The sequence below is a fragment of the Akebia trifoliata genome, chromosome 6, assembly GCF_017979445.1.
Source record: "Akebia trifoliata isolate Shusen 1 chromosome 6, ASM1797944v1, whole genome shotgun sequence".
NCBI classification, from domain to species: Eukaryota; Viridiplantae; Streptophyta; class Magnoliopsida; order Ranunculales; family Lardizabalaceae; genus Akebia; species Akebia trifoliata.
In genome coordinates this window covers 22,037,198-22,051,287 of record NC_141380.1, presented here as the reverse complement: position 1 = coordinate 22,051,287, position 14,090 = coordinate 22,037,198, and the positions used below count along the sequence as shown (strand labels likewise).

At 39.9% G+C, this 14,090-nt stretch overlaps 1 protein-coding gene across 1 annotated transcript; it reads right to left on the bottom strand.

Moving 5' to 3' along the window:
• Positions 1 to 7,046: 7,046 nt before the first annotated feature.
• LOC147400408 (putative cellulose synthase A catalytic subunit 8 [UDP-forming]) lies at positions 7,047 to 12,757 on the bottom strand. The gene is made up of 6 exons (XM_086446087.1): positions 12,599 to 12,757; positions 12,301 to 12,513; positions 11,337 to 11,601; positions 9,807 to 10,009; positions 8,641 to 8,991; positions 7,047 to 7,637 (listed from the first exon to the last, which is right to left on the bottom strand). The coding sequence occupies exons 1-6, from the start codon at positions 12,608 to 12,610 to the stop codon at positions 7,053 to 7,055; spliced, it is 1,629 nt and encodes a 542-aa protein (XP_086302213.1). The 5' UTR covers positions 12,611 to 12,757; the 3' UTR covers positions 7,047 to 7,052.
• Positions 12,758 to 14,090: the final 1,333 nt, after the last annotated feature.

The following is a 14,090-nucleotide window of genomic DNA, read 5'->3' as shown; positions in this document are numbered from 1 at the left end:
GGCAACTGTTTTATTGATAGAATTTCTTATGATTGAAAGCATTCCATGGTGCCAGAATTATATCTCCTGTCATTGTTTCTAAATGATACACCCCCGTTTCTTCGAATTTGCTTACAACGTACGGTTCTTCTCAATTGGCTCCAAGCTTCTTGCTATTGAGTTCCTTTGTGTTGCCAAACACTTTTCGTAGAACCATATCTACGACCTGAAACTCTTTTCTTCGCATCTTCCTATCATAAGATCTTTTCAATTGCTGGTGGTACCGTGCCAATCTCTCCGTTACTCTCTCTCGAGTTTCATCCAACCAATCTAAGTTTCGTGCTAGCATTTCTCCGTTTAGGTTTGTTTCAACTACTTGTATTCTGGTGGTGGGGACTTGCACCTCGGTAGGTATAACTACTTCAGTCCTATAGGCTAGTGCGAACCGTGTCCACCTCGTAGCCCTCCTAGGTGTCATTCGATATGCCTCGGTAGGTATAACTACTTCAGTCCTATAGGCTAGTGCGAACCGTGTCCACCCCGTAGCCCTCTTAGGTGTCATTCGGTATGCCCATAGTATGCTATGTAGCTCGTCCACCCACCTTCCCTTGTGCTCAGCAAATCTCTTCTTCAGGTTGTCGAGGATTGTTTTGTTGGAAGCTTTTGCCTGCCCATCGGCTTATGGATACCTCGAAGATGATTGGAGTGAACGAGTCCTATACTCTCGATAGTACGACTGCACTCGGCTTCCCTTGAACTGTGTCTCGTTGTCTAAAATTAATGCATAAGGGATTCTGAAGCGCGTTATGATGTGCTCCCAGGTGAACTTGATAACTTCTTCCTCCCTGATTCGAGTGAGGGGAACAGCTTCGACCCATTTGGTGAAATAATCCGTGGCTACTAAGATGAAAAGCTTACCCCTTCTTCCCCAAAGTAATGGCCAGACGATATCCATTCCCCAGATAGAGAAAGGCCAGGGGGCTTTATTGGGTGCAGCTCGCTAGCAGGTTGTAGGTGCATATGGGCATACTTCTGACATTTGTCGCACAATTTGACGTACCTCTTGCATCCTTGGCCAGAAATATCCTTGAGTCACTACCATGTTTGTGAGTAACCGTCCTCCCGAGTGGTTTCCACAGATCCCTTCGCGAATTTCTGCCATTCCAAGCTCGGATTCATCTGTATTCAGACATTTCAAGAGTGATCCTCCAAATGACATTCTACACAGTTCTCCTTCGATGATTATATATACCTATCGACCTGGTAAAGCAGTTTTCTAGCCTCTTTATTGTCTTGTGGTAGTGTTTTTGCTTGCAGGTATTCCACGTACTTCTGCATCCATCCCAATGCCTGACTTACTTGCATGCATTCCTCTTCCTTGCGGTCGACGCATGCTTTCTACTGGAATTCCACAGGTATAGCTCGGCTCTTTAAATCTCTAAGCATGGAAGCAATGAATGCCAACGAATTCGCATGTTTGTTTTCATCTCTTGGAATTCTACATATTTTCACCTTCGTGAATCCATTGACTTCCCGTTGTACTACTGACAGATACTTCGCCATTTGCTAATCCTTTGCCTCATAATCTCCATTGCACTGATTTGCCACCAACTGTGAGTCTGTAAATAATGCAAGTCGATCAATCTTCAGGTCTCTTGCCATTTTGAGCCCATTGATAACTGCTTCATACTCTGCTTCATTATTCGAGGCTATATATCTGAGCTTTATCACTTTCTCTAACCTGTCATTGCTCGGTGTTACTAATACCATGCCAACACTGGACCCAGTGTAATTTGATGAGCCGTTAACAAATATTCTCCATCCTACTTGTTTGCTCCAGGCTTTAGCTTCTTCAATCGTTTCATCTTCCTCTTCTTCTTCTTTCCAGTCAGCATTCTCAATCGGGAAATCTGCTAGAGGACGTACTCCCTAAAGGTTACTACCCATCTTATCATCCTTTTGGACTTCTTCGACCTGTACATCATGTCCTTCAACGGGTAATTTGTCACTACCCAGACTCGATGTGGCAGAAAATAAGGTCGAAGCTTGTGTTTCGAATAAACCAAAGATAATCCAATTTTCTCTATCTTCGCGTATCTGACCTTTGACGGGCCCAGCGTCTTGCTAACATAGTAGATGGGATATTCCCGTCTTAGGTCTACCTTGAAGAACACCTAACTTACTGACGAAGTGGTGGCAGCCAAATAAATTCCCAGCTCTTCCCCCTCTTTTAGAGTACTGAGGATAGGTGATTGTCCCAAGTATTTCTTCAAGTCGAAGAAAACCACTTTGCATTCCTCATTCCATGCAAATCCCTTTCCCTTTTTTAACAGATTGAACAACGGTCGGCATCTATATAAGACTCGAGAGATAAATTTGTTTAAAGCCGCGATCCTTTCTGCCAAAGTTTGTACTTGTTTCTGGTCTCTCGAGCTCGGCATCTCAATCAAGGCTTGAATTTGGTTGAGGTTAGCCTCAATGCCTCTCTCAGTGACGATATGATCGAGGAATTTTCCTGAAGACATTCCAAACACACATTTATTCGGATTTAACTTTATTTGAAAGTCTCTTAACCGATTGAACGTTTCCCCCAGGTCCCTTAGGTGGTCCTCCACCCTCTTACTTTTGACCAACCAGTCGTCTATGTATCCTTCAATCGTCCTCCCGATCAAATCTTTGAACATTTTAGTTATGAGACTCTGATAGGTTGCTCCAACATTTTTTAGGCCGAATGGCATGACTTTAAAACAAAACAAACCTTTCTCAGTTATGAACGACATTTTTTCTTGATCCTTAGTTATTAAGGGATCTGATTATAGTCCAAGTATCCGTCCATAAAGGACATTTTCTCATGCCCTACTGTGGCATCAACCAGTTTATCTATCCTCGGTAATGGGAAACTATCCTTTGGGCAAGCTTTATTAAGGTTCGTGAAATTGATGCACACCCTGACCCTTCCATCCTTTTTCGGTACTGCCACTATGTTGGCTTATCTACTCAGGGTACTCGACTTCTCTGATGAACCCTGCTCTTAAAAGCTTGTCGATCTCCTTGTTCACCCATTGCCTTAACCGAGGTGACAATCTCCTTGGTTTTTGCCGAACTGGTTAGAATGCAATGTCAACATCCAACCAGTAACACGCAACCGAGGGATCTATTCCTGGCATATTGCTAAGAAACCATGCAAACATATCTTTGTTTGCCCTCAACAACTGTACTAGGGAACTTCGTTCTTGCTGTAACAGCATTGTCCTAATGCTTACGAGCTATTCCCAGAAGTGCCGAGGTCCATTGTTTCCACCTATTCTATGGCTGCTGCTTGTTCGTGTCGTGGTTCGTTTTGTAATTGCTATAACCGCCTTCCTTCGACGGGTGGCTCTTTTATCTTCCTTTGCGTCTCAGTTCCAGGGCATTTTACTGGCTTTAAAGCCAAATGGAAACACCATTGCGCCATCTCCTGATCTCCTCTGACTTCCATCACCCCATCTTCACTCGAAAATCGGATTACCTGATAGTAGGTCGACAAAACAGCCTTCATCTCATGTATCCACTTTCTTCCGAGGATTGCATCATAAGTTGAGTCTGTTTCGATCACTATGAACCTCGTCATCACCACCTTTGATCTTGCCATTACTAGGAGGGTAATCTCTCCCATCGAGCTACTTGATACCCTGTTGAATCCGTATACGGTAGATTGTGTTGGCACCAGGCTCTCTGAGATCCCCATTTTCTTCGCTGCCCCCAGGAAGAGGATGTCTACTGCGCTTCCTGCATTTATGAGGATCCTCCTTATGTCCACATTTTTGACTGGGAGAGCTATAACGAGTGTCCTGATAGGGCATAGTCGTGCCTTGCAAGTCACCTTCTGTGAATGCTATCACCCTATCCCCTACTGCTGGGCTTGTCACCTTCACCAAATGTACTCCCGAGATAACATGGTTTACACTAATTTCGTGCTAGATTTTCATCACTCTTGCCCTGGCTAGTTGTCGAGACTGTCTATCTGACTCATGCACTCCCACGATTGTGTGCACCACTCTACGTACCTCGAGTTCGCGCCACCCATCTTCTTTGGCTTGCTGGGGTGGCGGTCTTCGATTCTTTTCCCTCGAGGCCTCTTTCCTTCCTCCTCCTGTGGAAAACACATACCTCCTGAGCTTCCCATATTCAACTATATCCTGGATGATATGTTATAATTTATAACAATCCTCAGTTGGATGGTCCTCCGCCCTGTGGTATTCACAATACGACTTCCCCGATTTGCTTCGATAATCCCGAGGTGGTTGAACGAAATCGAGGTCGGTCCTAATATGCCTTAGTATCATAGATAGTTTTTTATTGAGTGGCATATATATTCATCCCCTCTTCCATCTTGATTGTTCCTTCGGGCCTCGTTGTCTTTTCTTGCTATCCCCCTCTCTTAGCTCGGTAACTACTTTCTGGATCGCATGTCCACCCTTGCTGTTAGCAATTGTTTGTGCTCCCCAACCTCTACTTTTTATCAACTCTTCCACTAGAATGTATTTTTCCACCTTCGAGTACAAATCCTCAAGCCTTGTAGGGTTGGACTTTATAAGTGATTCATGCAGCCGTGTTCCAAGAGTAACTGCTACAACGTAAGCTGTACAAGCGGTCGCTTCGTCCATGCCTTTAAAAGTTATCGCCTTGGTTCGGAACCGAGTAACAAAAGACCGTATGCTTTCTCCGACTTCATGTTGTAAGTTGAAAAGGGTGTTAACCCCGACCTTCTTCTTTCGTAAGTGTACGAATTGCCCGACGAACGACTCTTTTAGGTTGGAAAATTTTGCTATTGACCCTACTGGCAATCCTTTGAACCAAGACATAGCTCCGTGCCTAAGGGTGGATGAGAAAAGTTTGCAAAGTAAAGAGTCATCGCTCTATTATAGTACCATCTGACTCCTGTAATGAAGGACATGATCCATGGGATCTCTCGTCCCGTCGTACGTCTCAAACTTTGGTGCATGGAATGCTTGTGGGGGTTCCGAGTTCATTATTGTTGGTGATTTGAGCTCCCGAATTGCATTTCAAGCTTTTTGCCTAGGGTCATTTCCTCGAGCGAGTTCCTCATCTCTTCTCTTCAACTTTTCCTCCACCCCTCTCCTTGTCATTAGGTCTCGAGTTTCGAAACTTCCTTGCTGCGTTCTCACTGTTGTAGAATATATAGTTGGACCGGCCTTAGTTTTCTCAACTGCACGGACCGTAGGCCCTCGACTTCCTTCTCTATCTAACACCCCTCCAGTCTATGTCCCTTTGCCCAGCTTTTGCCTGAGCTCCTCATTCTCTCTCTTGATGGCCGTAATTTCATCATTCTGCTTTTCTAACCCCCTACGTATCTCTTCTCTCATCTCTATTAGTAAGTTGTACATTGCAAGCATGAGATCCTACGATGTTGGAGGTAAGTCCGTTGGTAAGGGGTTTGATGGTTCTCCACGCACCTCGCCTCTAGCTTTCACCATGTTTGTCGTTTTTCTCCTTGTAAGTTTACCACAAATGGCATCAAATTGTAGATGCAATTTCTTGCACTACCTCGAGATACCCTTCAAAGTCTCCTTAGCTCAGTGGGTGCCTACAATAGGACCACCCCGATGATCAAGTTAGAATTATTGTCGAGTTATTAAAGAGTTCTCTAAGAAGTATTTTTTCTAACCTTTTCTATGGATTACAACCTGGTATTTATAAGAGTCCTGATTGGCGGATCTTCCAATATGTCCTCAGAGTGGTTTACCTGCTTTTTAGCCCGTCAATGACAGTAGTGGCTACAATTGCTCTGATAGGTCTAGGGCAGTCGAAACCGATCTGTTAGATCATGCGTTATCATGTCTGTCATCTGTCATGCCAGTGTTAGTGCTGTCACCTCTGTCACGTCAAATTGAAGTGTTCTGAGCTTGTCTCGACCGGCCTGTGAACCTCAATAACACTTCATTTAGTCGGTGGGTTGATAACTATTTTCTTGGTAGTCACGTGTCAATAGCTCTGAGAATTGCCCTCCACAGAAACCAATGCTTAAAGGATGGTGATGCAGCTAGAAGTAGGCTCCTGGCATCATCACGAAACCTTATTATCTCATATATTTGGTGTCAGCCAAATAAATTCTATTAGTTTGATCAGGATTTCGTGAGGTACCCATTGATGTAAGGAAGATGTGGACTGAAGGCCTATTGAACCAGATTATTCTCATTTAAGCCCATGGTATATTATCACCCTTAATCCTCTAAGTAGACCTCGTATAGTAACAAATTATTAAGCAAACAACTATTCCAAAAGACTGATTTGTTAGAGAGGGGGACAACTATGAATATAAGAAGGTCAGTCATGGGGTTTTATTGGAGGAATAACACACCCGAGAGTGAAGGAAAATATACACTCAACAATTCCCCTCACTCATAATAGTGAAAAGAATCGAACCTGTGACCTATATGAATTTAACGCTTTGATACCATGTTAATCAAGCAAATACTCCAAATGATCAATCTATTGTAAAGTGTGACACACCCGAGAGAGGAGGAAAATATACAAACACAAATCTGACAAAACTGGTACTTGGCTTGAAGTAATATTACCAAACATCTGAAGTGATTCCCACCTAAAAAAAAAAAAAAACCACGATTTGTAAGAAAACAACTCCAGCAACCAATTTTATTCGGACAAAAATTTGCCAGTTGTCTAACAAATATTACACAACAGAATGCTTTTACAGTTCCTATCCACACTTTGGGGGTGGTTTGCACGCACAATTCAGACTTTCCATGCCGCCCCATGAAACACCCATTAAGGCTATTTTCCAAGTTCCAGCACTTCCAATTCCAAAGCCGGTTGATGAAAAATAGGCTTCAATCAAGAAAACTAGTGTTTTCTGAATAATTATCAGAAGCCAGCATAAAAGATGAAACACATTTTCTTGGTGCCCAGCTTTTCAATAAACAGATAGGCCTTGTTTATCCTGGCCATACTCTCTACAAAATAAGATAAACAAACACCCCAACCAATTAGAATCATAATTAAACTGAAACCCTGTATAGATTAGGCTTTTAGTTTTCTTTCTTTCACACCCTCTAGCAATTGATTCCACACTGTGAAACATCTGGACCGGTAACTCGGGTGGTGAACGGATCAATCCGCACCCATAACAAAGAGAAGATGGAAGCAAGGAGAATTGACCAAACAATCACAATGGTGGGTGTCCGGTTCTGTCGTCCCATCAATCCCTTGAGGAAAGGATACAGATGGACAATCACCCAGAAAGCAAAGAATAGCTTCCCAAAGAGGGGACCCCATGATTGGTATCCACTGTTAATAGCATAGGAGATCCCAGCAACAACTCCTACCAAGTTAATTATGAGGAGTGTGGTGGGTGGAATGAGAAGAGTCGTCCATTTGAACATGTAAAGCTCGGTGAAATCACCATCCTCATCTGATGCTTTGGAAGTGACAGTGAAGTTGGTGTCAATCCCTGCAAGGACTTTGAGTAGACCTTGAAAGACAGCAAAAAGATGGGCAGACACACCTCCTATAACCCAAAATTGTTCATTTCTCCACCATTCGTCAATCCCAACGCCACTCCACCGCATCTCCAATATACCCGTAGCGAAGATGGAAAGAAAAAGGGTTATAAACCAGATACTAGCAAAGTTACTGATCTGCAATAAAAAATAATGATCATGTAAATAACCATTCACTAAATAAGGAGAATCTCAGCCATTTCAAACAATACTGGTTAAAATGAGGAACTTCTATTGGCACCCCAACTCTTACTTATTACACCCAATTTCTTAAATTATTTACCCCCCCCCCCCCAATAAAAGATGATCACAATATTCAAATAATAGAGAGCTTCTATTGGCACCCCAACTTTTAATTATTGTCAACCCTTCACTTGGTATCTTTATTTTTAATTGGGTTTTTGGGGTTGGTTCAATATTAAATACCAAAATCAGTAAACAAGAGAAGGAAGGTGTCAATTGTTTTAATACTATACTGCAAAAGCCCAATTCAACCAAAGGCATGCAATCCCAAAACACGGTTGGCACACAATAGAAAGAGTCATGATAAACTGACACTCTTGACGTGGCAGTGCACAGAACCATAGATCTTTTTCTTCGAGATACACAAGGATCTATGGTTTTGTTCACATGCCACGTCAAGAGCGTCAGTTTATCATTAGTCCATTATAAATAGCATCATCTATGTTTTGGGTAGAGTCCGACTAGCCTTACTAAGGGTCCTTTTGCTCACCTTGTGGCATCCAAAAACATGATCCAATGCTTTAGGGTTGTAGAGGATAAAATTCTATGAAATTTGAAGGAAAAACTTTTTCCAAAAAAAGAGAGGCTATTTTTCACTGTTGAATTTTAAATTTAAGTTTGGGAGTTAGGTGAAAGTTCAGTAGCCATCCATTTTCAAAACCTTGGATAAGCTCAAAAAACCTTGCTTTTTGAATTTTTCCTTTTTTTTGGGTCTGAGTTTTTTTATGAAATTTAGAGGGCTGTGGGGTTGATGTGGTAATCCATTTGAGCAAAACGACCCTTAGAAAAGGCTTAAAATCTTACTATCTTACTTAAGAAAGTATTTCACTTTTGTGTATGGATTTCAACCCCGGTGACCTCTAATGATTTTCAAGTTGGGGAAGGTAGTCGTAGTTACCTGTGGAATGATAAACTTTCCTGTTAGAAGACAGACAGCCGGTAATGTACAATATGCAAGAAGAGGAATGGCAGTAATTGGGTAAATAGTGGTGTTGATGTATGCGAATCTCTCAAGCCATTTCAGCCTTCCACCGTAACCATACCATATGGGACAGTGCCGACTAAGAAGAATTTCAACAGAACCCAGAGCCCAACGAAGCACTTGGTTCAGACGATCTGAAAGATTAATAGGAGCAGATCCTTTGAAGGCTGGGGGCTGAGGCATGCAATAGATTGATCGCCAACCACGAGCATGCATCTTGAATCCTGTTAGAATATCTTCTGTAACAGAACCATAGATCCATCCTATCTGTAGAAACAAAAGGCAATGTTTTTGTTAACAAACCAAGATGAAAGAAATGACAGAAATGTATGTAAAACAAAAAAAAAAAAAATTTACATATAAAGTTAACAAGGTCTTGTCTTTATGGTAAAAAAAACCATTCCTGTATACCATTAAGCCCCAAAAGAGAATATAACTTCTCACAAAACCCATCCAAACATGTTGGTTCCTCGAGAAAAACATAGTACATGAGTTGTTCTGTGACACCCAATTCTGAAATGTGAACCTAGAGGCTTGAACATTGGATGCAAAACTAGAGAACAAAAGTTACGACCATGAAGTTGAAGACAATTTGGTTATTTTGTTAATCAAGACAATGTCCAATCCTTCAATCAAGTTTACAATGAAGGGTTTCTTAATCATTTTCTAAGTATCAATTTCAAATTTCAAATAAAATAAGCTTTGCCACTTGGATCCAATTTAGTAAGTTTGACACTTCTTACACTATCAACCTGGCAAAACCCTCCTTTATCCAAGTTTGGGCCTGCATGCAAGCCTACACTCACTTATGATTGACTTAGGATATGATTCAAGAGAAAGTTGAAGGGTCAAGTAGGATTCACGTTAACAATCCCAACCATATGGTTCAAGAGAAAGTTGAAGGGTGAAGTAGGATTCATGTTAACAATCCCAACCTTTGGGATAAGTTATAGATGATGATGATGGTGATGGTGATCTCTCATTTTCCCTTAAGTTTGTTTTTCATTCTGGAATCTCTATACATGCAAACTAAAAAGGTAAAAGGTACAAAGAAGAAGAATCAAATAAGAGAACCAACATACCTCACTTCCCCAGTCCGACTTGTCCTCATATCCACAGCTTATAACATGGATAGCTTCTTTGAGGAGAGTCTCCGGAGTGGCCGACTGAGGAACACCACCATTTTCCATGAGCGTAGAAGCAACAAACACGGCTGACTGACCAAACCTCTTCTCCAGACTCATCTGTGACATGAGCAATGACTTCTCATCATCAAATCCAGTACCTGATTTTCAAATGGGCAAAGGAGGATCAATATCGCATCAAAACAAGGACAAGAGATTCTATATGGATTAATAAGATTCGCCTGAATCAATCAATGTTACCTAGGCATGCAATGGGGGTCAGTGTAGAAAACATTTTGGTACCAACAAAAAAAAAAAAAAAAAAAAAAAAAAGTAGATGGATAAAATAACAGAGCTTCTATTGCCACACCAACTTTTGCTAATGCCACCCCAAGACGTTTGCTAATTCTTTTGTGATTTACATATGAATTGGGGTGGCGTTAGCAAAAGTTGGTGTGGCGATAGAATCTCTCTAAAATAAATAATAATGAAAATCAGAAACTGTAACAAATTGAATTCTTAGAGAACTCTAATATACATTAAAAAAAAAGAGATATTGTAGCAGAGAAACAAGAAGTAAATGGCAGATTATACTTGGACAGAGATATAGATACAAGTTCGCCAACCCAAAATGTGATGACAACATACTTTGACTTCAAGAAATTTTATTACATGTTTTGGTATTTACATCACATAAATTGTAATGAAACTTCTAGTGATGCATACTTTCTAAAAGTCCCATCAGTTCGAAAATACTCTTTATATACTTCTGCCTACAAAACAAACTTGGAAAGTGTTACGAGTTAGAGAAATAATCTATGTAATAAAACACAATGGTTGTCTTCCCCAGTGTTGTCAATTTCACATGCATCTCAAGAAACAATTTCAACTTCATTCCCTATTCTATCATCTCCTTTCCAAGAATACCCCTTCAACTTTATTGCTTTTTCTCTTCTACCAATTTCCAATAATACCCCTTCAATTTTATTTTCTTTCCTCTTCCCCACTTTTTTCAAATAATACCCCTCTAACTTTATTGCCTTTACTCTTCTACTCCTTTTCCAATAGTACTCCTACAACTTAATTGTCTTTCCTCTTTTACCCCCTTAATCCCAAAGAGGATGCACGTGCGGTAAGCATAGGCAAACTCTAGTAATTAATACAATTGTAGACAAAGAAAACTGTAGTATAAGCATGCATGAGGACTTAGACCCATGGCTCAGTTGGTTTGACATATTGCAAAACAAATTAGAGGTCGTGGGCTCAAGTCCAGCTTACCAATCCCCCAAAAAATAATATAAGCATGCATGCACGTGTCTGGTAGCAGTTATGATATCTTATCATGTTAATGTAGGTATGCTGGGCCATGTTGAAGAATCAGGGAATCAAAACGACTAAGAAAATGAAAGTGTCAGTGCATCCAATCAGACATTGCATGATGCATTCAATTTGTGGACTTGGTGAACTGAAAAATAAAGACAATATTACCTTCAACCCCCTCTTCAATATCTTCCAGATTGAATATTGGCAAGGTAGGGTCCACATGCTTGCCAGATTTCTTCTTTTCTGAGCTCTTTTTGCTTGATTTTGAACCCTTCTTCCGTACTCCACCAAAGCATGTGGAGAGAAAACTTGATTTCCTATGCTTAGTTTTGAGAGGAGGTTCGTAACCATATAATGCAGTTCTATTGAAAACACATCCAGTACCCACATAAACAGGACCTTGGATTCCATCCAAACCTCTTAAATTGATCTAAAATCCAAAAGAAAGAAGCAGAATCAGAAAAACAGGCAAACAAAAGATAAGAACGGCCAATATCAAACAATAATCCTGCAAGTAAGGCATTGACGTTTAGAAGTGTGACATTACGTATTGCAGTGGCTTCAACCCCAGTTTATATTAAAGAGCTGCTATTGGCATCCCAACTTTTACTTATTACACCGCAATTTCTTAAATTATTAATCACATCCCAATAAAGATTAAAAGACACTCTTCAAGCATTAGAAAGGTCTGGCTCAAATTCTAATCTCAACATTACAGAACATTGTAACACTTTTGAAACAATTTCAGTAGCTGTTTACAAATATGATTAGGCTCATGTAAAATCCTAAACCCAAAAAATAGACATCTGGCAAAAGGTAAAAAAGAAAAAACGAGAGAGCTTCTATTGCCACACCAACTTTTACTTATTCTCAACCATTCACTTATTTTCTTTATTTTTAATTGGGGTGTAATAAGTAAAAGTTGGGATGCCAATAGCAGCTCTCTTATATTATTGTGTGAATATTGAATTTGTTTCATCACTTTTAGGACACTAAAGATGTCCATGAATAGTCCAAACCAACTAACGTATTGGACAAACAATGCATAGACGAGCAAAATCAAATAAATTCATGAACGAACAAAAGGAGGATAAATACAATAAAATCGAATGAGAGAAAAAGGACCTACATCAAAGAAAACAGTATTACGATTGGCGTATCGATCATTCTTATCGATACCATCAAATCTCTGTGGAAATTGAACATAACAGACTGATTTCCCCAGGTTTGGGTCCATCATAAAACACATAGCTTCACGCAAGGCCTTGCTGTTGTTTATGTAGTGATCACAATCAAGATTAAGCATGTAGGGTCCATTGGTAAGAACTGCTGACACACGAACCTGTGAAGGAGGGATACATGGCTGATTAGAAATGATATGCACCCAAATGGATAAGCTTCTCATTGGGATTATTTAGAAAACTTACAAGTGCATTCATTGCACCAGCCTTCTTGTGATGTTGGAAGCCTGGACGCTTCTCACGAGACACATAGACCAAGCGTGGCAACTCATTACCTTCACTGTCCAGTCCTCCGCTATGGCCTAAGAAAACCTGTAAACAATGATATTATATTCAAGTTGAGTGACATATATTGGGGATGGGAGTGAACTACAGAAATCAGTCCTTGCTGTAGCATAGAAAAAAGTCACGACCAGCACTTCACAGTCGAAACTCATAGTTGAATTAATAAATCTGTGTGGAAAATACATGGACGAGAAGCGACGTGAGATTTGGTGTCCAATAAGTCTGTGGAAATTTTTGTTAGCCAAATGCAAATAGTTGGTATAAACTGCATTGCACAGATACAATTACAGATGTCAGAGTCCGACATGGGTAGAGTGTCAGGTTGGGCAAAACGTAAAAAGTAAGATTCCTGTACTCCGCGTTGTATTTTAAATTAATGTAGAATAAATAATTTATATTAATATAATAATAAGGACAATAATGCATTATGTGATGGGATACATATCAATAAATAAGAGTATAGAGTTCACGGGGACTACTTTTGATGACTTTGTTTTTAAATGGAACTCTTTATGTAATCATTGATGTTTTGGCTTTCCTTTGTTTTGTTGATATTTAAGAGGCTTCCTTGGCTTCCTTGTACTTTGTTTTCCCTCTTTTCATTAATATATTATACTTATCAAAATAAATAAATATGAGTATACAAATATTTGCAGGTGCTAGTTAGCTTAGTTGGTAAAGTACTGGGTGATGATACCATATACCTGGCTTCAATTCTCCCCAACATCGAGTTACTGATGTCATAAAACAGAGGCTTGCCAAACAATAAAAAAAAGGTACATATATTTAAAAGTATATTTGAGATTTTAAAAAAAAAGTTTCAAGTTGGAAAGATTTAAATTTATATACTGTGATAATTTTTTTTTTATACCAAAGATATACTATGATGAATACTATTTGACATCTTCCAAAAAGAAAAGGAAAGAAAAATGGAAGTGTCACAAGAATACATGAAATGTAGGATTCTGAACTTCCAAATTTGTCTGACACTTCGAGTGAGCATCAAGAACCATCAACTACACTCATTTGACTCCACTTACTTTATAGTCTTTAAGCTCTAAGTTTGCTACTTACATGAGTCTAGGGTGAAGTTGAAGTGCCATTGCCTCATCCAACTGAACGAGTTTCCTTACCCATTAAGAAAAGCCAAAACAACATAGGGGAAACAATACACTGCTGCCTCTGATTATTGTTCATCAAATGAAGAACTTCATACCGTTTGGGGTATGCTGGTCTTCGTCAAAGTAAATGTATAGAATGGTGTTTGACAAGGAATCTCCAGGTCTAGTTTTCAAGAATATATTTTTCTCTTATAAGTAAAAAAATTTAATCAATGAAAAGCAACAAAAAAACAGGTGATCAGGAACATCGACCAACAAATGACCAAAAGCAA